Source organism: Onychomys torridus, chromosome 8 (genome assembly GCF_903995425.1).
Source record: "Onychomys torridus chromosome 8, mOncTor1.1, whole genome shotgun sequence".
NCBI lineage: Eukaryota > Metazoa > Chordata > Mammalia > Rodentia > Cricetidae > Onychomys > Onychomys torridus.
The window spans coordinates 24,675,948-24,700,240 of record NC_050450.1 but is presented as its reverse complement, the minus strand read 5'-3'; the positions used below and the strand labels follow the sequence as shown (position 1 = coordinate 24,700,240).

The 24,293-nt window shown below is 47.9% G+C and overlaps 1 protein-coding gene across 2 annotated transcripts in view; it reads left to right on the top strand.

Annotated features, from left to right (window-relative positions):
• Positions 1-24,293, top strand: part of Wwc1 (WW and C2 domain containing 1) — a 153,296-nt gene that overhangs the window by 106,096 nt on the left and 22,907 nt on the right. For both annotated transcript variants that reach the window (XM_036195483.1, XM_036195482.1), the window contains exons 9-15: positions 2,420-2,662; positions 9,208-9,297; positions 10,930-11,465; positions 15,670-15,778; positions 16,198-16,278; positions 17,672-17,758; positions 19,087-19,279. In XM_036195483.1, the coding sequence (XP_036051376.1) occupies positions 2,420-2,662; positions 9,208-9,297; positions 10,930-11,465; positions 15,670-15,778; positions 16,198-16,278; positions 17,672-17,758; positions 19,087-19,279 (1,339 nt within the window). The remainder of the gene's footprint in view (positions 1-2,419; positions 2,663-9,207; positions 9,298-10,929; positions 11,466-15,669; positions 15,779-16,197; positions 16,279-17,671; positions 17,759-19,086; positions 19,280-24,293) is intronic.

Below are 24,293 nucleotides of genomic sequence, written 5' to 3'. Positions count from 1 at the left end.
TCCAACCTCAGCAGAAAGGCCACCTCTCTTTCTCAACAGACGGGTGTTTTATTGGGGGCTTTTGTTTATCTGGCTTGAGTTCTCAGTTTTTGAGACGGGGTCTTGCTATGACTCTCAGGCTGGTCTCAAAATCATCCTCCTCTTGCCACAACCTCCCAAGCTGTGTTCCCAATAGTCTTGATAAATACTGGGTCTGAGAGTCACTTGCAGTTTTGACTGGCCTGTTATTATTGCAGGGCCAGTAGAGGACAGGGGAATTACCACTCCCAGAAGATCCAGCCATGAGTCATGTGCTCATGCTGGGATGGGGAGTGAGGTCAGCTCACCAAGTGACTTGAGGGTATAACATTTCCTTGGGACAAGATGGGATAATAACAAAGAAGGGATTGGATGATGGAAAGGTTCAAAGAAAACTGTCCTGTGTGCGCTATTTCAGCTCCCCCTAGGGGCTCAGCAAGACAGCAGCATTTGTGTATTTGTGCCTGTCATCCTTGACCCTCTGAGCTCTTCCAACCCGTGGCAATGCCTATCTTGGATAATCAGACCTAGAGAGACTGGAGGAGTGAGATGTCCCACCTGAGACATCAAATGTCTCATTACAACTCAAAGCTAGATTTGGGAGAATAGACAGCACTTTATGAGATGAGAAAACAGGGTGCAGGTCTTAAAGGATGAAAGAGATGTAGCAGTCATTCGTGGAAAGCTCCCTTGGTCAGCGTGTGCCAGGTTTTATCCCCTGTGTGTGTCCGAGGGAGGGACTAGTAGCTACATCTGATTCTCCCAAGGATGGATGACCTAAAGTTTAAAGCACAATAGCATGGGAAACGCATCCTGGAAAGTACACCCAGGAAGACATCACTCACTCCTCAGTGTCCTACGTGGACTTGAGTCCCAGCAGAGCTTACCATCTCATTCTTCTAGCCTTGAAGCACTGGAGATCAGCAACCATAAACATATTCATCAATTGCTGTGTACATGAATGTGAAATTAAATCATTAACTCAGAGTTCCTGCTAGGATCCTCCCTTCATTGGAGAACGAGCTAGATAGGTTTCTCTAGATAGAACTTTGGCTACATATCACAAGGCATCTCAAATCCAACACTATTTGGTAAAGAAAGGTTGGCCACATTTCATGTAAGTGAGTTGAAATGTCAAGTCCAGAGGTCTGGGCTGACAACAAGGACTGGCCACGTGTGGTTATTATTGATCCTGAGTGAGCCATTGGTGCCTGTCCAGTGAGATCAATAAGTCTTCTGTGTCTGCCCCTTAGGGATTCAGTAACACTAGGGCCCAAGACCTCAAAGCACTTTGCAGAGGCCAGATCCTAAAAGACAGTGGTGTGGTTGTTTTTGGAGGTTTATAGCAATACTCACACAAGAATAATATCCAATGTCTGTAGAATGCTTGGCAATATAGAGAGTTCTTTTTACAACTTTTACACATGGGGCTCATGGGCTCTTCGGTTACCATCATTGTCTCTACCTTACAGCTGAGGATGCTAGGTCTTAGAAAAGTTAAGATTCAGGGATGCTGACTGCTTTCCTTAACATTCAGTAAGTGCCTACAGTTGGCCAGGCATTGTGCTAGAAGCTATGATACCAATATGATTTTAATTGTTGCTCATGGGAATCGAACCCAAGGCCTTGTGTATGTGAAAGCAAAGAGCCTCCAAGTGTCCCCAGCCCCTCAAATGATTTTTCTCCCAAGAAATGATTCTTTCCACCATAAAAGTCAAGGCCAGAACTCCTACCTCAGAGTCTCTGAACCTCAACTTCATGACTTTTATCACAGTACCATTACCACACTCGGAACTGAGAGCACACGGGTAGCCAGCAGCCCAGTGATTCCGCTTGCTGATGACTCGGCACCATTCATACTCAGCACACTGTGTACGTCATCACTGGTTTTCATACCCACTCTGGAGGATAAATAATTGTTTCCCTTGTCTCCAGGGCTCAGGACATTTCCCCAGTGTTACCGACCTGATTAGTGGTCCAACCAGTGGTAGTAGTAGCATAGAAACCTTTATTGAGGGCTTACTGTATGCCAAATATTATACTTTGAGTGTGTGTGTGTGTGTGTGTGAGAGAGAGAGAGAGCTTGCGCACGCGCATATATACAAAACCTTCAGCCACCACCCCAGGAGGGAGATCTTATAATTTTGCTTCAGAGATATGAGCACATCATCCAGGGTGTCTCCAGAGCCCATGGTAAGAAGCCGTTGCCTGCCATGGTGTCCAGTCTGTACTGCACCAGGCTGGGACCTGATTAAAAAAAAAAAAAAGAAAGCAGTAACTGTCCAAATCTGTTCTGAGGACGGTCTAGATCCTGGTACTTCATGTTCTTAGAAAAACCACCTGTTTCCCAGTTCCTACAACGCCATTGTTCATCTATCATACTCACCTTCTCAACTCCTAGGATCGCCAACCTCAAAATCCAGCTGGCCAAACTTGACAGTGAGGCCTGGCCTGGGGTGCTAGACTCAGAGAGGGACCGACTGATCCTCATCAATGAGAAGGAGGAGTTGCTGAAGGAGATGCGTTTCATCAGCCCTCGGAAGTGGACCCAGGGAGAGGTGGAGCAGCTGGAGATGGCCCGGAGGCGACTGGAGAAGGACCTGCAGGCGGCCCGGGACACTCAGAGCAAGGCGCTGACAGAGAGGTGGGTCTGGGGTGAAGAGATGTGTCCCATGGGCCCAGGGAAAAAGGAAAGCATGCCAATCTGATCTGACAGCCCAGCAGGAGCCAGGAGTAAGTGGTCGGGGTAGGGATACCTGAGCAACCCGGTGAGCACCCTCATTTAGTGATGTTAGCCTTCCAGAGTGCTACCTCAGAAAGGATGACTTACATTCCTGTGCACCAGGACCCTGGTACTTCACACGGGAAGCTCTCAGAGGGTGTCTGCTCACTGAAGTTAAGCCCCATGCACTTGATCACCTGGGACAGTGTTCCAGTGTTATAACAGTGACTCTTGGTCTCTTCTGTGACGGGAAATTCACAGGTTTCACACAGTGAGCCTTTCTGCTTTACAGACTAGGCTTGTACCTGGTATTGTGGGGAAAATGAATCCCCTTGCTTATTCCTGCTCCCAAACACATACACACATTTGGAAATCACCGTGTGGGTGTTTGGGGCAGGGGATGTCCTGTGATGTTTTCTCTCTTCTGTTAGATAGTCAGCACTTGGTACCCATGGGTTCCATATCCTGGAAACCAATCACAGATTGTAAATGTTGGATGAGTAGATTAAAAATTAATAACAAAAATACAAATGTTCAATCCATTATTTTAACAACTAATTTTGTAGCGCTTAAGATGCAGTGTATAGAGATAATTTAAGGCCTACAGGAGGGCAGCTGAGATGACTCAGTAGATAAAGGCAATTGCCACCAAGTGTGACAACCTGAGTTCAATCCCCAGGACCTACAGGATGGAAGGAGAGGAAAAATTGGGCATGAGTGTATACACACACACACACACACACACACACACACACACACACACACACACAAATAATAATAAATCATACAGGAGAATATGTACACAGATACTATTTTATTTATGTGCAGTCTTGAACAACTGAATGCTTTCTTATCCATGGGAAGGGATATCTGGAGTCATATCCAGGATATGTTGCTTTTTTTTTCCTGATTTTAGCACATCCTGAGGGGTTGACGTTTGAAGACCAATGTACGCATGGGACTTGCTGACTGGAATTCTTACAGGCCAAGCAGGTGGTGCGAATGCATGATGCCCATCTAGCTGTAGACCTCAGTCTGGAGGGCACTAACCCTTACTAGTCTAAAGCACCATCTCCTAGATCCCACAGGCAGGAGAATGGGCTCTGTGCTGCCTATGGTCCTTAATATTTCTTTTTTGTAGTGCTTGGGGATGCAACCCAGGGCCTCACACATGCTAGGCAAGTGCTCTACTACTGAGCTGTGCACTGCAGTGAACTTCAAAAGGTTATCACTTGGATTTTTAATTTTCCAACACTGACAATGTAAACCATAAAGAAGACTGTGAACCAACCTCATCTGTGATGTTGAGACCTGTTTCAGACTCTTTGTATTTCCTTTGGTGCTCCTTATGACCCCTATTCCCACATTACCACGTACAGAGTTGTGTTTAAAGGAGGTCTTCTAGTCCCCAGACATTCACCCGTCCATCCATCCACTCACTCATTTGTTCTGGCTATCATTCACTCTTTAAAGGCTGTCCTGTAGCATGACATCTGCATGTGTGGCAATGTGGACCGTTCAGAAGTTAAGATGACTGTTATTTGAGGTCAAGGTGAGAAGGCCGCTGTCAGTGAATCAGTGTACTGGTTACCCTTCTGTTGCTGGGAGGAAGCAATGTGACCAAGGCAACTCAAAGAAGAAAGAGTTTATTTTGGCTTAAAGCTCAAGAGGGCTGGGGTTGATCCTGGCAGGCAAGCATGACAAATGACTGGGACAGCAAGCAGAAAGTGGAGAGAGCAAACCACAGGAGAGCAAGGCCTGGAGCTCCCAAATCCTGTCTCCAGTGACATACTTCCTCCAGTGAGGCCACACCTCCTCAACGTCCCCAAACAGCTCTACCAGTGGGGAACCAAATGTCCAGCCTGTAGAGGACATTCTCATCCAAACCGCCACAGTCACAAAGGGACTCCTCCCCAGCAACCAAATCCACTAGAAACTTGACTGCAGACCTTCTAGGATCATAGGAAATAGATTGACTGATGCAGGAGAGGGTGCGTGTGTGTGTGTGTGTGTGTGTGTGTGTGTGTGTGTGTGTGTGTGTGTAAGAGAGAGGCTGAGCACACAGCAGGGAGGAGGGAAGAGTGAGTGTGCATGTGTGAGAGAGAATGGGAACACAGCAGGGAGGAGGGAGAGTGGAAACACTCTTCGAATAACCTGCGAGTCGCTTCCGGTTATTTTCATTTTGTCCATAGCAGATTCTGAACAACATCTCCCCACGTACCATTTAAGGAGTGCAGGATTGAAGCTAGTGATTCTTCATTCTCTCTCTCTCTCTCTCTCTCTCTCTCTCTCTCTCTCTCTCTCTCTCTCTCTTTAGTTTTTTTTTTTTTAGTTTTTTGAGACAGGGTTTGTCCGTGTAGCTTTGTGCCTGTCCTGGATCTTGCTCTGTAGACCAGGCTGGCCTCGAACTCACAAAGATCCGCCTGGCTCTGCCTCCTGAGTGCTGGGATTAAAGGCATGTGACACCACCGCCCGGCCCTTCTCATTTTTTATATTAACATGAATAGTGCCTATAAATATTTACAAAGCAGGATGATTTTTCAGTATATGTCCACCTTGAATAATGACCACCCCAGGATAATTGGCGTTTCAGTTGTCAACATTTATCATTTCTGTTTTAGGAGCTTTCAGATTCTTCTTGCTGTTTTGAAATAAGCTGTCCACTGCAATATGGAACACCAGAACTAATTTCTCCCATGTGAATGTATTTCAGGATTCATTATCTGACCTCCCTCTAGCCTTCCCAGTGACCCTGGTTCTTCCCTGTTCCTATGAGATTGATTTTTGTAGCTTCTAAAATGAGAACATGCAGTGTTTATCTGTACCCAGTTTATTTCATTATCAGAACATCTTCCAGATCCATCTATCTTACTCTAAATGACAGCATTTCATTCTTGTTTTATGATTTAATAATATTTGTACAAGCATATACACACCCACACACCCACACTGTGATTTTCGAATGTGTGTAATTGTTCGGGAGCAGGAATTAGTGAGGGGATCCATTTTCCCAGCCACACCAGGTAAAAGCCTAGTTTGTAAAGCAGTGGAACATGCATCTGCCTCAGGAGAAGCAGTGTGTGTGTGCTCTGCATAGACACTGCCCTGTAGCCCTTAACCTCTAAAGCACCCAGCTCACCGCAGCATCCTAGCGACTGAGTAAGCTCTGTGTTCACTAGTGTCAGGCCCTGCCCTCCCTACTGGGGCCTCAAAGAATCCATGATTGCCAACTGGACCAACCTTTCCTGGCCAAGCACGTTCTCAGAACTAGCAACTGGGACATCCAAAATCTCTCCCCTTGCCTTCTGTTCTCTGCTAGCAGGAATGGCTGGCCAGCTCTGACCCATCACCAGCTTAGTATAAGGATAACATCAGACCTTGAATAATTGTTTTATAGCGCTCAAGCACTTGCCCGAAGGCACTATGCTGATTTTTTTTTTTCCTGGAACTGTACCCTTTGGGGATAAGGGTTCTGTCAGTATGTCCTGTGCCTTTAGTGTTTGTTGAAAGTATAAATGGGTGGGTGGCCTGGGCAGGTGCTTACTGGACCTTTGTGCCAGGGCCTGGACTCTCACCTGTAACTAGACCAGGTGACTGTCCCTGAGAGCCTTTGGCTGGAGAGAACACACTGATCACAACCCTACTTGACTCTTGCTGGGTCAAAAGAGATACCTTAGCCCTGAGCAAACTATTGGCCAATATGGGCTCCATTTGCCTCATAGAGAGAAAAGAAAAAGAAGGTAAAGGCACCTGTACTGGAAGTCTGCAAGCAGGCATTGGACCAGACTGTGAATTGAGCTATCTCCCGGCTGTGAACGCTTTCATTTCCTGAAGCCAGAACTAGAAGTTCCTTGGGCACCCCTCAGGTGCACTGGCTTGTGTGCCCGACCCTGTATTCTGTCTCGAAACTGGAGAGCAACCGCTCTTTTGCAGATGAGGAAATTGAGGCTCATTTGACATCACCCAGTGACAGAGCTGGGACTGGAAGCCTCCAAGCTTGTGATTCAAGCTCTTACTCCCTTTAGGCAGCTGCCCACTCAGAGGGCCGCTCAGTACTGCTTTTAACACCATCTTTCAAAGGTCCAGGAGCTCGATGGAAGAACAAAGCTACACAGAGGTCCTGGGGGAATGAAGGAGTCAGGAAGGCAGTGAGCACAGGGCCAAGATGCCATGTGTGCTCTGAGAGGGGTCTGAGGAGAGAAGCCATGGGAATGGTAGGGAAAGTACTGATGAATCTCCAGCCACGTGATTCTGACCGCTGTTGTCTGTATTCAGTGCTGGGCCTCTAGATTCCTGCTTTCTTTCTCTGTATCTCTCTCTCTCTCTCTCTCTCTCTCTCTCTCTCTCTCCCCCCCCCCCCCCCCCCGTTAGCACCCCTGTGCCTTTCTTAACGCCCCTCCTCCCCTCCCCCTCTTTTCTTTCTCCTTCAGAACTGTCTTCGCATTCTTTACGATCCCTGCACTTCACTCTTGCTTTGAACCGTGCATCAGAGCTTGTGTGCAGTCGTCAGTCACACAGGATGCTTGTTAGATCGTGGTCACCATGGCCCCACCTTGGGGACCAGTCAGCCCAGGCTATTGCATTTTTAACCAGCACCCCAGGTGCCAAGCTACAGCTTGTGGCCACTCAGGCCCCCACCCCCTGGGTCTTCTGCCTATTTCCACGATTGATGTATTCATGGCCTCCCAGCATGTGCTGGGCACATCGCTCATATGCCATCTGGCCTGCTAAGCCTGTTGCCGCTGGGAGAGGACCACAGCACCTGCATGTTACTGTCTGTGGCTGTCCTTGCAGTGCTCAGGAAGTCAGGTCAGCCCAGACGACAGTTCCCTCCCTGTCGCGCCCAGGCTCCAGTGGGGACCTGCGTTTGCTCCCAGGCTTGCTCTGTAGAAACCATGAGCTCCGCTTCTTGACCTCAGACCTCTCCTCCTTTGTGAGCTTTGTTCTTCGAGAGCGATGGGACGTGGCACAGCCTCATCCGTTCCGTTGAGAATTCTGTGGTTTGTTCATTACAGGCCCCATCTGCCAGCCTTCTCTCTGGTCCCATCAGCCCCAGGCAAGAATCTGGGAGGGAATCTCTAGAGATTGAGTTGGCCAAGACTTGTGCCAAGGCCAGTCAGTCTACCCGTCGTCGGGTTACTGCTCTGGCTGTCTTGTCAGTAATTTCGAAGGTTCACTTACCCAGTAACAAGCTCAGCGTGTCCTCTGCACTCTTGAATTATGTCTAAAGCCACCTCTGATCTCATGTGCTAGAGGCCTGGCTGCTGTGGTAGAGAGACAGCCTGGTTTGGTTGGATTTTGTGTAAAAACCAGCCCTTGCCCTCAGGCCCCAGGCAGGATTGGCTGAGCTCTTGGTACCTTCCTGGGTCCAGGGAGCAAGGATCAGTCAGTTCCTTCTCCAGCAGGGTGGCAGAGAGTAGCAGTAAGTCACTTGGACATGGAAATTTATCATAGAGACCAGTAGAGTGAATCTCCGCCACTTCATCTAGGAAAAAAAGTATTCCTTCCTTCCCAACTCCTGTCTACAGAACCACTTAAATTTCCTTATTAGAAGGAAATCCACCTGCTGCAAGAAATAGCCCCAAATTTCTGTAAATAAACACTCCTGAAGTTTCTTTCTTTCCCATATAGTATCTCATTGAAGAGCCCACAGCCTGTCTGCCTCCCCTTTAAGGCCACAAGAATCTGAGGAAGACACTTCCCTTAAACACTTCAGCCACCTGTAAGGGAGCCTGGGAAAGTGATCTAGCTTTGAGCCAGGGAACCCAGGACACAGGCAAGGGTGGGTGCCGGAAATCTTGGTCACGAAGCCATTTGCTCGGAGTCTGAATTAAGGATCCCTTCCTCTGTTCTTTTCAATTCTTCTGGACCTTGTCACACCCTGCGTTAATTAGATGCCTGTTGTCCACCCATGCTCTGTAAGAGTGGTGATGAGTTCGTTCTTGTTCCCTCACGGCTGTGTCCCTGATGCCAGGGATAGCATCTAGTGTGACCTGGGTATTCAGCAAATAATAGTTGATGGAAAGGAGAAGGACAGGCAGGAGAAGAGAAGAAGGGGAGATTGAGACAGAAAGAGGAGAGGGAGGGAATGGTACTTTGGGATCCTAAATCTTCCATTAATTCCATAATTTACTGAAGCCTCAATTTCTTCATTTGTGAAACAGTTAGACTTGATCTTCATGTGCACATGACATTATGAGTTAAATCAGTGCAATGTGTTCAGGTTCCTAGCTTAGTCTGTAATATATGGCAGGTGGCAACACAGGTACTATAGAATTGATATATAAAGAGGCTGTATTTCTTCCCGACACCCTAGAAAGATGTTTTTATAGTTCCTGTGCACATGTCTTTGGGTTGGCATGTCCATCTGTTAGGCACAGACCTTGTTTTCCTTTTGGAGATCAAGAGGGGAACCTGGAGCACTGTATCCCTTTGGGGCATTGTCCTCATGGCTTCTCCTCCTTCAGGTTGAAGTTAAACAGCAAGAGGAACCAGCTGGTGAGAGAGCTGGAGGAAGCTACTCGGCAGGTGGCCACTCTGCACGCTCAGCTGAAAAGGTGAGTGCTGGGTGGCGACTGTTCCCATGGGGATGGCCAGGAGGAGGTCCAGCTCCATGCTGCCCTTCACCAATCCCCCTTGACTGTGAGAAGCAGGTTATTCTAGAAGATATGGGCTTGGCCAGGGCGGCTGGCTGTGGTCTTTCATCCCCTGGGACTATATACAAAGAGATGACCTCAGGAAGATGCCCACATGTCTGAAAGCATATCACTCCTGACTGCCAACCCACGTCTACAGCATCTAGTAGGCCTTGAGCTCAGGCCTTGAGGGCTGAAGTATATTGTTAAGTTTCTCTCCCCTAATTCCCAACAAAAGTGGTTTCTTCCTGTTTATAGCAATAGATACTGCCTTTCAATTGACATTTAGGATGTAAGGCCTCCTTTTAAGTTAAATATTTTAACATATTAAAAGAGTGAAGTGAGGCTGGCCATGGTGTCACATGCCTTTAATCCCAGCACTTGGAATGTATAGGCAAGTGGATCTCTGAGGCCAACCTGGTCTACATAGCAAGCTCTAGAACAGCCAGGAATGCATAGAGAGAGCCTATCTGTGTGTGTGGGGGGGTGGGGGGGGATGAATTGAGCTGAATGTGATGGTGTACACCTGCAAGGCCAGCCTCAGCTACATAGTGAGTTCGAGGTCAGCCTAGGCCATATAATACTATCCAAAAAAAAAAAAAAAAAAGTGGGAGTTCATTTCAAGAAAGATATTTAAAAAAACATTTCAAGGCCAGCCAGGTCCACATAGCAATTTTTAGGCCTGCCAGAGCTACACAGTGAGACCCCATCTCAATCAATCAATCAATAAAAGAAAACAGCCGGGCAGTGGTGGCACATGACTTTAATCCCAGCACTCAGGAGGCAGAGGCAGGCAGATCTCTGTGAGTTTGAGGCCAGCCTGGGCTACAGAGTGAGTTCCAGGACAGGCACCAAAACTACACAGAGAATCCCTGTCTCGAAAAACCAAAAATAGATAGATAGATAGATAGATAGATAGATAGATAGATAGATAGATAGATAATAAGTAAATAGATAAAGAAAAGAAAACAATGGGCTGGAGAGATGGCTCAGAGGCTAAGAGCACTGATTGCTCTTCCAGAGGTCCCGAGTTCAATTCCCAGCAACCACATGGTGGCTCACAGCCAACTGTAATGAGATCTGGTGCCCTCTTCTGGCCTGCAGTCATACATGCTGTATACATAATAAATTAATTAATTAAAAAAAAAAAAACAAAACAAACAAACAAAATTATCTCAATAACGACGCAACGTGACCAGTAGGAAAGAGGGATAGAAGGAAAGTGTGGAAGCCAGGTACATGTGTGGCCCCAACTATAATCCCATCTCTCAGAGCTTCAAACGGGAGCATCAAAAGTTTAAGGCCAGCCAGCCTGACATACAAAGCGAGAGACTGAACCTGGTTCACATCCCAGCTCTGCTATTTTGGGTCCATGGCTTCCTCGGGGTCTCTATTTTCTCCTTAGTGAAATTGGGTCCCTGGTCCAGCTTAGGCTGTCAAGTGGGCTAGGAAGACGGATGTGTATCAGTACCCGTAGTGTTCTCCAGAGCCTGGGGAGTTCCCTGTGGCCACCTCACTCCATCACCCTCCCTTTCTTCCTTTCCCTGTCCCCAGCCTCTCAAGCAGCATGCAGTCACTGTCTTCCGGCAGTAGCCCTGGGTCACTCACTTCCAGCCGGGGCTCCCTGGCTGCCTCTAGCCTGGACTCCTCCACCTCAGCCAGCTTCACTGACCTCTATTACGACCCATTCGAGCAGCTGGACTCGGAGCTCCAAAGCAAGGTGGAACTGCTACTCCTGGAGGGCGCCACAGGCTTCCGGCCCTCAGGCTGCATCACCACCATCCATGAAGATGAAGTGGCCAAGACACAGAAGGCAGAGGGAGGCAGCCGCCTGCAGGCTTTGCGCTCCCTGTCTGGCACTCCAAAATCCATGACCTCACTGTCACCACGCTCCTCTCTCTCCTCCCCATCCCCTCCCTGCTCCCCTCTCATCACTGATTCCCTCCTGGCTGGAGATGCCTTTCTGACCCCGCTGGAGTTTGAAGACACAGAGCTGAGTACTGCTCTTTGTGAGCTGAGCCTTGGCAGCAGTGCCCGGGAGAGATACCAGCTGGAGGAACCAGGACCTGAGGGCAAGCCATTGGGCCAAGGTAAGGAGTACAGTGTCCTTATTTGGAACCAGGAGGTAAGGGGATTCCTGTGATAATTCCTGACTACTGTCTATGGCTGGGTCTTTATTTGATTGGTAGATACTGACAAATGCAGAATGTGCTCGGTCCTAGGCTAGGGTTTTGTTTTGTTGTGATGGATTTTATTCGACAGATATTTAGTACCTAGTAAAATGAGTCCCAGATCCTGGGCTAATTGATTGTACATGGATTAATTCATCTAAGCTTTCCATAGATATGTTGTATGGCAAACTTAGTTGCTGAGGTTCAGTGTAGCTGATAGACACTGCTCTTGAAAAGCTTGGGTTCAGCTAGAGCCACTAGACATGTACCAGACAGAAGCATGTGAAGTAAATACAGCAGGGTATATGGTCAAGCCTTTGGGTGGAGGTGAGATGGTTAGTTCAGAATGGATAGAGGCTTAACTGATGAGATGGAGGAGGGAGTGTGTTGGGGGGATGTAAGAAGGTGTGGCAGCATTCCACTACAATCTCAGCATTTAGGAGGAAGAAGCATGAGGATTAAGAGTACAAAGTCATCCTCCACTGTGTGGCCAGTTTGGTTGGAAGCTTTGAGATCTTATCTCAAAATAAAAAAACCATGGGCTGGTCGGTGGGTAAAGGCATTTGCTGCACAAGCTTGCCAGCCTGAGTTCAGTACCCTAAACCCACAGTAAAAGGAGCGCTGACGCCCCAAAGTTGTCCTCTGACCTCCAGACGTGCGCCATGGCACACACACATGCACACATACACATCTATACACACAGTGATAATGAATTTAATTTAAGTGGGGGGAGGGAGCAAAGAAGGAAGGGAGTGAAATCTTTGGGATCGCAGTAGTGGACGTAACTCCAAGCTGCTGGGAAGCTATGGCTCAGTGGCAGCATCCTGATCACACAGGACCTGGTAGTGGGATGTGGATTTGATACTGATTATAGCAAGGACCCATGTAACCTTGGGAAGCCTGGGAATGATTTGCATTTCTTCAGGCAATCGAAAAGAACGTTCTGGAGTTGGTTAGGGTTCAGTCGGGAGTCTTCAGATTGGGTTTTATGGGAAGGAAACTGTAGCTGCTGTCACAGAACAAATTGCAGCTCTCCACACTTATCTGAGATGTGTTATATTTAAAAAAAGAAAGAAAGAAAGAAAGAAAGAAAGAAAGAAAGAAAGAAAGAAAGAAAGAAAGAAAGAAAGAAAGAAAGAAAGAAAAGAACGTGGGTTGTTTCTTCTGCCCATTTCATAGATGAGGAAGCTGAGGTTCAAAGAGGTAACATCTATCGGCCAGGATTGCCCTCACAGCTAGCCCTGGAAGCTAGGTCTTTCTGATCCCAGAGCCCCATGCCTGGATGTTCAGTGTCTCACACAGGGTGACTGTCCTGATACTTGCTAGCCCCACCCGGACATGACGCAGCAGAGTGCTCACGAAGCTCACTTGTGGACTCCACCTTGCGCCCTCGGTGTCCTAGCAACAATAAAGTGTTGGCTTTTGTGTTGGGTCAAGGCATACAAGGCTTAGGTCCTGCTGCATAAGTTTATCCATTTAAACCTCATACTTCTGTGAAGTGTGTATTGTCCTTTTTTAGAATGAACAGTAGCACAGCTGCTGTGCCGGGAATTGCCGATGCCTAGGATCCAGTGGGTGAGGGTGGGGGGTGCAGGGTGCAGGGTGAGGCTTCTCAGTTAACTAGAGACTCTGAGTGTCAGCCATTTCTTTAAAAAGAGGGGCAGAGAGATCCCTGGGGTTCCCTCATCAGGAAGGGAATCTCGCTGAGTTCTCTCAAACAAAATTAAAAACAAGCCTCCTCCTACTGCAGGTGGCAAGCCTCAGCAAATTGATCCCCAGAGAGAAGGGGGTGTGGGTAGAACCTCTGCCTCTGCTTAAGAAGTCTTTGTTCGGGATCCAGGGCCACATCAGGACATTCAGGCTCCAATCAGGTCCTGGAAAGAGACCCTCCCCTCCCAACAGTGGTCTTGGGACTCCAGGGCTAGAGATAGCCGAGGTGACAATGTGTTTCTTTCACGCCGGCTCTAGCAACCTCCCCTGCTGTGAGCAGTGCCAGGCAGAGCTCAGCCACTAAGCAGGTTATGCGATTAGTGCTGCCCTTCAGTCAGCAGACAAATTAATCTCCTTAAGTGGTTTAGCAGAGGGTGGAGATGTGTGGGGCTGAAGGTGGGAAGTCTCCCCCAGGGCTCAGCAGGTGTGACATAAGGCTGGGAAAGCTTTCTCCTCATCTCCAGCACCTGATGTGTCCCAGGCTCTCCTCACCACTGGCCTGCCAAAACCCCAGTCTCTCTGCGCACCACAGATCAAGCCCCTGGGTGGTCGACTCCATCTGCCCCAGGGCCTGGCAGGCATCAGTGCTTAGGAGTATTTGGCATGGCAAGATGTGATTTCTTCCCCTTTGCAGCTCAGGACCTGGCAGTGGGTCCTGCACACCACAGGTGCCCATTACTTGGGCATGGAGGAAATGTGTACCACATGCCAAGAGTCCAGTTATGACCCCAGCCAGAGACTTCTGCTGAGGAGAGGGTGGGGGAGAGGAGGAGTTGCTGACTATGGGTCAATCTTCCCTTGCTTTCTTTTAAGAAGCAAAGTGCTGTTAATTTGTCCCAGGTATGTAGGGAAGACCTAGAAAACAATACTACTCTCTGGGCATGGTGACTTTGGCTTGCAATCTTAGCACTCAGGAGGCTTAGGCAGAAAGATCAGGAGTTTGGAGCTAGCCTTGGCTACATACCAAAACCCAGTCTTAAAAACCAAAACCAAGCAGATCTGAGGAGCTAGTAAAGTGTTTGCTTCACAGACATGAGGGCCTGAGTTCAACCCCCAGAATTCACATTAAAAAATGAAAAGAAGACAGTATTGGTAGTGTGTGTTTGTAATCCCAGCACTGGGAAGGCAGAGACATGGATCCCTGGGGCTTGCTGGCCAACTAATCTATCCTAATGGGGTAAGAGATCCTGTCTCAAAAAAAAAAAAAAAAAAAAAAACAAGGGTCTGGCACCTGAGGAATAGCACTTGAGTTCACCTCTGGGACCAAACATATATTTATATATCACACATGCATCTGTACACTTACGCATACGTACATACACACACACACACACACACACACACATCCTGAATATCATACAGTGGAATTAGTAGGTCTCCATACTATGGACTTTCCCATATTCAGTCCCCCCAGAAGCCCTATAAAGTAGGTGTTTTTATCTTTACCTCACAAAGGAGGAGCCTGGAACTTAATGGGGTTCAGTCAGTGTCCCAGGGTCATAAAGCAGCATATGGCAGAGCCATGTTTGAAACCAGGAAGTTTTATATTATTTTATTTTATGTTTATCCTGCTTGTATTTACATGCTCCGTATTTGTAATCATACCTTTGAAGGTCAGAAGAGGGAGACAGATCCCCTAGATCTGTGTGTGTATCTATGTGTGTGTACATATGTATGTATGTATGTGTATATGTATATGTATATGTATATATATGTATGAATGTATGTATAGAGAGAAAGGGGATTTATTGATTTATTAGAATGACTTACAGGCTGTGGTCCAGCTAATCCAACAATGGCTGCCTATGAACCAAAGGTCCCAGAATCCAATAGTTTTTCAGTCCATGAGGCTGGATGTCTCAGCCGGTCTTCAGTCTATCCCCAGATTCCCAATAAGTAAGCTCTAATACCAGAGGAAGAATGAATTTGCCAGCAAAAGCAAGAACAAACAGGCAAAGAGAGAGTAAGCTTCCTTACCAGGGTTGGGGGATTTAGCTCAATGGTAGAGCGCTTGCCTAGCAAACACAAGGCCCTGGGTTCAATCCTCAGCTCCAGCAAAAAAAAAAAAAAAAAAAGGTGTGGTCCAGATTAAAGGTGGATCTCTCCACCTCAAAGATCTGGATTTAAAGTGTATCTTTCATCATCAAATAATTTAATTAATAATAATAATAATAAATCCCTTACAGGTATGCCCAGCCATTTGGGTTTTAGTTAATTTCAGATGTGGTCAAGTTGACGACCAAGATTAGCCATCACAGACATGAAAGCACATATGACCCCTTCCCTTGTCTCAAGCTGAGAAGGATTTTTCTTGAGTGTTCAGAGGTATTGGCATTCACTGGGACTATCAGGAAAGTGGGTCAGAATTTCTGAACTTGACATTTCCTCTTTCATCTCCCCCTGCCTCATACAGCTGCAAGTGTGGCCCCAGGTTGTGGCCTGAAAGTGGCCTGTGTATCCGCTGCAGTGTCAGATGAGTCAGTGGCTGGGGACAGTGGCGTGTACGAGGCTTCTGCGCAGAGGTGGGTTCACGGGTGTTGTTCTGTTCTTTGGGAATCTGTGAGCTCTGAATGTTCAAGCCCATGCTCCACAGGATGTGGTGGGGCTGCAGAAGGGCATTTTCAGTGACCTAGCCTTTCCCTGGCAGCCTTTTTGGAGCTATGCCCAATGCGCAGGCAGCAAAGATGCAGGTAGTATCCAAGGCTCCTAGGGCAAATGTGGGGTCTGGGGTGACAACTGCAAAGTGTATGCCAGGGAAATAGATATTAGAGAAAAGAAGAATATTCTAGAGGGGCCTCAAGCACCTGGGAAAATGAGAGTCCAGAGACACACTGAGCACACAGCCAGCTGTCTTGTGTCACAGCCAGAACCCGAGTCCAGAAAACATCTTTGTTTGTAGACAGGTATGGGGACGCTAACCCCTCCCCCTGGTGTCTTGTAGACTGGGCACTTCTGAAGCTGCTACATTCGACAGTGAAGAACCGGAAGCCGTGGGAGCCACTCGGGTTCAAATTGCCCTGAAGTAAGTGATGCAGGGGACAAGGACAGAGGGAGGATTTAGATAGGGCCTCTTCTTCATTGACAATATTGTACTTTCATGGCATCCTCGGAAGAAGGCAGACCCGCTGGCCTTGGTGGGTACCTCAGTAGAGGGCTACTGGCTCCTTCGCCATAGATGAGGAATGCCAAGTTTCTTGATATTGAGTCTGGTGCTGATCTGGACAGGGGCAGAGGGCGTCCGCTTTCTGCTTGCATAGTATCTACCCTTCGGGTGGTTGTCTTTCCACCCCTATCCAGGTTCCAATGATCCTCACTCAGGGTCACTGACCCTGGAGACCACAGCCCAGCGCTGACTGTTGTTGCTGGTGGTTTTCTCTTCCTGAGGGATGACTTCCATGTTTCCTTATGCAAAAAAAAATTAACATCAGAAAATTTCACACTAATGTCTGGTACCTCTTTAAAAATTGGAGTAAGTGGAGTGGTTGGATGTGACTTACCCAGGAAAAGTGCTTTCCACAAAAGCCTGAGTTCAGTCCCCAGAACCACAGTAGGCACAGACAGCTGACTTCCAAATGCTGACCTCTGACCTCTGTACATGCCCTATGCCATGTGCACACCTGTACTCATGCTCACTCATTCTCTTATAATAACAATAATAATAATAATAACATAATAAAAAATAAATAATAAATACATAAAATAACATTTAAAACCTAGAAAAAATAAGAAGAGGCTGGAGAGATGACCCAGTAGGTAAGCTGCCCTTGCAGAGAACTTGAGTTTAGTTCCCAGCATATACAGGAGGGTCACAACAGCTGTAACTCTGGCTCTGGGAGAACGATGCTCCTGGTCTCTGCAGGTACATTTCCCTTCATACAGACACATGTAAGTACACATAATTAAAAATATATAAATTTTAAGATAAAAATAAGCCAAGCACAGTGGTACACATCTTTAATCCCAGCACTTTGGAGTCAGGGACAGGCAGATCTCTATGGGTTTGAAGCCAGCCTGGTCTACATAGCAAGTTCCAGACCAGCCAAGGCTATATAGTAAGACTTCATCTCAGTGATAAACAAATAAAATTCATATGACTGCCAGTTCTGGATCCCTATCTGGTCATAGCAATAAACCTGAGGATGAGTGCTGTTCAGCTCACCACACTTGACAGCAGACAGCAGCCCTGACATAGGAAAGAAAATGCTGGACCTGGTGGCCCACATCCTGAACCCCATCACTGGGAAAGCAGAGGCAGAAGGATCTCTGTGAGTTCAAGGCCAGCCTGGTCTACATAGGCGAGTCAGGGCTATACAGTGAGACCCTCTTTGAAAGGAAAAAGGGGGAAGGAGAGGGAGGGAGGAAAGAAGGAAATAAATTATTTGCTGATTGATGTTCTTCCTGCCCCTTCATTTCAGGTATGATGAGAAGAACAGGCAATTTGCAATATTAGTAATCCAGCTGAGTAACCTCTCTGCTCTGTTGCTGCAACAAGACCAGAAAGTGTGAGTATGGAGCCCTACATTTGTTATTGTTTGTTTTTTTTTAATTTATTTATTTATTATGTACACAGAAGAGGGTGCCAGATCTCATTACAGATGGTTGTGAGCCACCATGTGAGTGCTGGGAATTGAACTCAGGACCTCTGGAAGAATAGTCGGTGCTCTTAACCTCTGAGCCATCTCTCCAGCCCAAGAGCCCTGCATGTGTAGATCCCTCTCACCTGCTGTCCTTCTCCCTGGGGAAGCTATGGCTGTGTCCTTCTCTAACTCCAAATACCGCTGCAGGTACTATTAAATAATAGTATGTACACACATGCTGCCTGTGTGCACACAAGCACAATAGCACACCTACCAGCACTGGAGAGTAGCACTGGAGATAGCTTCCCCACTTCCTGGTACAGCCTGGATGCCCACCGCCTGCTGCTCGAGGAATGCTGGGCAAGCTGGGCCTTCCTGGAAATCTCCTGGGCTGTGACCTCCCGAGAACAGTCAGGTCCCTGTTACCTTCTCCACACAGAAACGACTCTCTGGTTGTCCACTCAACACCACCAGTCCCTGTGCTCCTCTAGGAAGGATATGACCGCTGTGTGACCTGGAGGTTGCTAGGATGACAAGCATCAGCACCGGCTGCGTGCATCCTTGCTGTAGGCTGGGCTTATGTTAGATTGCATTCACCCACCTATACGTTTCCGTACGGTCTGGAGACAGCCATTGCTCTATTCAGCCAGTGTCTGGGGATAGGATGGGGGCTGGGGAGAGAAGGCTGGCAAAAACCCAAGGAAGGCTAGACCAGAGCTCTAGACTGTCTTGTTTCTGCCCCTCCAACAATACCAGGACCTGAAATGGGGAGGCATGGATAGGCAAATCCCTGGGGCTTAGTAGCCAGCCTCGCCTATTTGGCAAGCTCCAAGCCAATGAGAGACTCTGTCTTAAAAAATGACGTAGATAGCCTATGAGGACTGACACATAAGGTTGACCTCTGACCTCCACTTACATGTACACACAAAACAGAATTGTCACACTCCTGCCTGCAGAGATTAGAGCATTTGCTTTCAGCACACGAGCGCCCCTGCTCCCACCATTGCTCAGTGCTAGCGAACTGCTGCCTACCAATGTTTGCACCCAGTTTGCCTCAGCCTCCACAGCCTTTGAGACTCTTAAGAATTTGGAGACCCATGGCAGGAAGAGCAGTTGGTACCCCAGAGCCCTTCCTGAGTCCCTCACATAAGACGCTCTGCATTCTCTCCTTCATAGCTCTCTCCCTGGGGATTTCTGCAATATGTTCATCCCAGACAGCTGACCCAGTTCTCTGATGGTTCTGTCTCCCCCAGGAACATTCGAGTAGCCATCCTGCCTTGCTCTGAAAGCAGCACCTGCCTGTTCAGAACCCGACCTCTGGACTCTGCAGATACCCTCGTGTTCAACGAGGCATTCTGGGTGTCCATGTCCTACCCAGCCCTTCACCAGAAGACCTTACGAGTAGATGTCTGTACTACTGACAGGAGCCATACAGAGGAGTGCCTGGTGAGGGCTGAGTCTTTGTCTGCCTGTCTGTCTGTCTGTCCACCTGGCCTTGGGTTCTTAGGGCATGAAGTGATACAGGTTGGGGTTGCCTCCACAGACAATAGTGGTCTCGGACTTGTGGTGTGCGGGAATCCCTAGTATGAGAGGGGTAACAGTCCTGAAAGGACCTGGAAGGGCATGCCGCCTGCCTCCGCCTCACAGTGCAGCATTAGAGATCAGACAAGAAGCCGGAAGGAGTAAGGACAGCCTGCCCTTCAATCCCCCTTTACCACCTGAGGTCTAGCTGAGTGGCCAGGGGCGAGCTCCTTCACACCTTTACTTTTCACCATCTTTGTCTACAATGCCTCCTGATGGCCGAGGCCGATGAGCCCGCTCACAAAGCACCTATGGGTGTGTCTGACACGGGTTCTCAGTTCACAGGACCTATCCTGCTCCTCCAGCTTCCTCCTCCTCTCTGCATTGGCTCGAGCTGGGACTGGAGATGTGACGTTGGCCCTGTGAAAGCTATGCACTTAAATACAGGCAGAGAGAGGTTGTTCAACCTTGAGTAACCCCTCCCCAGGGGCTTCTGGGATACAAATGAACTGAAAGAAATGAAAGGCTTTCTTACCTCTGATGCCATCTCTGAGTGTTTAAATGACAGCTCTGGTGTATTTAAAGCAGTGTGGGATTTCGAGTTAAAAGAGAGCTCTGCTCAGCCCGGTCTCTGCTGGGAGCCTATTAGGTGCCTATGTCTGAGTTGGTCACTGGAGACCTGGTGAGAGAGCCCCTCCCTACACAAGGGGCAAACATTGGCAGCTAACACACAGACAACCTGTGGTGTGGGCTGTGCTGGAAGTGGATGGGTTCAAGTGACCGAATAAAATGTGGAGCGCATGTAGAGGAAAGGCCAGGAATTGTCCATGGCACTGAGCTTTCTCTTTGCATCCCTTGTCAGGAGGCTGAGAAAGTAACCATGGCAATCGCTGCCTCCCCTGCAGGCTGGTTTTTCTTCTGGTGGCGGCCATGGGTCTTTGCCCAGAGTGAGAGACACTTAGCTATCTAGCTTCTCTTGAGTCTGCTTATGATGGAGAATCCCTTCTGCTGGGGAGTTTTGGGACTGCATTCTTAGGATATAAGGACAAGTCATCAGGCTAGCCCTTCCCAACCCTCCACCTGAGAGTATCCAATGCCCAGTCTCTATTCCCAAATCTGTAATGCAGCTCTTATTGCCAACCTACTGCCATGCTGCCCAGACTTGGTGCACATGGCAGGTGTTGTCAGTCTCTTGGTGTACTCTGGTGGATGGAGATTCAGGAAATTTGAGAATCTGCATTTCTAACATGTTCCCAGGGCTTGGGGATGCTACCATCCCAGGTCACACTTTGTGTAACGCGGACACAGAACGACAGAGTATCCACACTGGCTAAGTGTTCAATGGACATAAGCATCAGTCACTTTCCTGCTCAGCCCATGACAGAAACCCCACCTCTTATGGTGATGTTACCATGGACACAAATGCAACAGTATATGCCAGTTGGATGACATTTTCTGACAGACACTAAATTAGGTCCCTGACAAGCATCCTCCCTGTTGATGTCACTCATCTTAGAAAATAGGTACTTTGCACCAGTGGGAAACTGAGTCACGGAGATTTTGCTTTGGGTCGCACAGTTACACAGTGGCAGAGCTGTATTTGGACCCCTTGTCTGCGGTGCATTCAAACTATCCCCTCAGTGTCCTTTCTTTGCTAGCTTAGGGCTCCCTTGAGGCCACAGACGTGACAAAAAAAAAAAAAATTAAAAAAGATTTAGAGAACATGGTGGACACTGAAGGAAAGCATTTCCAGACCCAGGCTCCTCTGGTGATGCTTTGCCTCAGCTCTGGGAAGAGACTAAATCCTGTTTTCTTCTCCTAAGTGGGCGCCTTTTATTCTACCTTCCTAATTGAAGTCTGGCCATTGCTGGTTGCCATGGCAACAGCCAAAAAAAAAAAAAAAAAAAACACAAGGCCGCTCATCTTCCAGTGGCTCATTGCTGTCCATGACCAATGGGAAACCTCCTTGCCTGGCTACTTTGGGAACTTGAAGTGTGGGTTTGGGTGGCTGCAGGAGGACAGGCTGTGAGACAGGGAAGGAAAGGGCTTCTCTACGCCCACGCAGAGCATCTTGCCGGGGCTGTGGGATCCCCAGCCTGTTTTAAGCCATCTAGTCAGCCGTACGAGCAGCGTGTGTGTGTGTGTGTGTGTGTGTGTGTGTGTGTGTGTTCACCATTGGGCCAAGAGCTCCTTATGTAACCTACAGCACAGCTCCAGGAAGAGGTGTGTGGGTGATCTTCATTTTAGAGACTGAGCAAGGCCCCCAAAAGGCTAAGTTACCTGCCCAGTTCATCCAGGGAAGTAACCAAGGACCAATATGGATTTGAACACTTTTACCTTCTTTATACGTTCCTGTTAGACTGTGTTACATTTCGGGGTGACTAAAGGATCTCACCTTCCCAGACCTCAGACAGGGCTTAGGGCAACACATGGCCTGCCTTCCCGAAGATGGCCACCAGCAATATCACCCCCGGGTTAGTGTGGCATCACACTTCCGCCACCCAGCCACTAAGGCCGGTGTCACTCAGCTCAGGTCCTGCCGGGGCAGACCCCAGCATCGGCTGTTACAATAGCCCCTTGTTCCTTTTTTCACTTGGCAAAGCCCTGGCCCTGTCGATGTGAGCCCCACCCCCACCTGTGGGACTGGACAGAAAATACACCTGAGCAGTGCTGTGCGGCATCCTTTGAAAGTTACCATTCATCACTGTTTTCCCACAGACCCTGGATGCCCCTCACCCCCACACTCTGGCTCCTTGGACAGTTCACTCCTAACTTGCACACTTCAGCACTTAGAGGCTGTTCGGGAAATCGGGTCTGTTGAATCCATACATGAGTAACTGCCCTCCAAATGCTTCTCGTTGGTGAAGGTGAATGACAGTCAGACCTGGGAGCCTGTGCCAGCAGGCAGCGCATCTTGTTGCCATTAATAATAACCTGATAAAGGTGTCATGCTTCCAAACTGTTCTCATGATCCCTCCCCAGGTTGTACCTCAAACACAGCCTGTCATGTTCTGAACTGCAATATCTAGTATGTTGGTATGTCTCCCCAGGAAACTGTCATCCCCTTGGGGAGGAATCGTGTTCTAGATGTTTCTCTGGCTGCAGGGAATACTTGTTGAATGAATAAAGGAGTAATATACATATTCTTGTATATATTTACATTTATTCTGGTGCCTGGAGCATGCCAGCCACTTAATTCCTGAATTGACAATAACTCACCCCCCGGCCCTGCATATAGAAGCTAGTCTCCTCATTCCCCTGGTGAGGAATCTGGTGTCAAAACAGTAAAGTGTCAGGATGGGCTGACTTCCTCTCCCTGCTCAACACTATTCTCCCAGAGATTTCTGCTAGTCACCCGTCCAAGCTTAGCAGTCTGCGCCATGATCTGGCACCTCCTGTTTTAGGTTGGATATCCCTGTCAGAAATACTTGACCAGAACTGTTTCAGATCTCAGGGGAATTTTGTTTGTTTCGGGGGTTTTGGTTTTTCCTTTGACTGGTTTAGAATATTTGCATATATAATGAGATACGATGGAGGTGGAATTCGAGTCTAAATAGGGAATTTGTTTCAGATACACCTTGTATTCCTAGCCTGACGGTAATTATAGACTATGTTAAGTAACTTGGTGCATGAGAAAAAAGTGTGGCGTGGCATGGCATTTTTCACTTATGGCATCCTGCTGCTGCTGCTGCTGCTGCTGCTGGAATAGTTTTGGGTTTTGGAGCAGTTGAGATTCAGATTGGCATTAGCGATACCCATCCTGGAGAAGGAGGAAGTAGAAGACAGGCTCTCAGGTGGGTTGAAGAGCCCCTTCGTCAGGTGAGCCCTCCCCAGCTAGAGGCCCGCTTTACAAACTGACCTTTGATACACCTGCTGTCCAGTGACCCAACCACTGGTATGTGAAGACAAAGGGAAAAGTGGGTGACTTGAACCACGAACCTGTCCTGAGCTCTTCAGAAGAGGACTGGGTGAGACACTTCAATGCATAAGGCATGAGTAAGGTCAGCCTGCAGAGCTTCCTGCTGGGCTTGGACTGCTGGGGCTGGACTGGAGGAGACCTTATTTGAACAGCTCCCTTCTTGGTAAGGTAGGTTAATCTCTTGCACTTCATTTTTTTCATAGGAAGTGCATTTGTATGCTTCAAAAAAAGGGGGGCGGGGCTGGAGAGATGGCTCAGAGGTTAAGAACACTGGCTGTTCTTCCAGAGGTCCTGAGTTCAATTCCCAGCACCCACATGGTGGCTCACAACCATCTGTAAGGAGATCTGGCGCCCTCTTCTGGCCTGCAGGGATACATGCAAACAGAACACTGTATACATAATAAATAAATCAATCTTTTTTTTTAAAAAGTGCACAAAAAGCTGCCACTCTGACCTCAGCTCCAGTCCTACCATGTACCTCATATAGGTAATCATTTGGATTTGTTCATTCCTTATCTGCCTGTTATTTCTTGTTGAACACATGATCGATCTACCTCAGACATAGTGCAAATATACCTGTGCGTGCGTGCGTGCGTGTGTGTGTGTGTGTGTGTGTGTGTGTGTGTGTGGTTATTTTTGCATCTGTATCTGCACCTATAATCCTAGAAAGTTAAGGTCAAGAGGATTAGTAATTTAAGGCCAGTCTCAACTTCATAGCAACTTTTTTGTTTTTTAAATGTATACAGTATTCCGCCTTCATGTGTCCCTTCAGGCCAGAAGAGGGCACCAGATCTCATTACAATTGGTTGTGAGCCATCATGTGCTTGCTGGGAATTGAACTCAGGACCTCTGGAACTCTGTAAGAGCAATCAGTGCTCTTAACCACTGAGCCATCTCTCCAGCCCCCATAGCAATTTTGTGTATTATTAAAAATCAAAATGAAGGCTCCAGTTGATGGGTCTTTTTGTACCTGTGTCTATGAGATAGATGCCTACACATGTGATTCCCAAGCCACAGGGT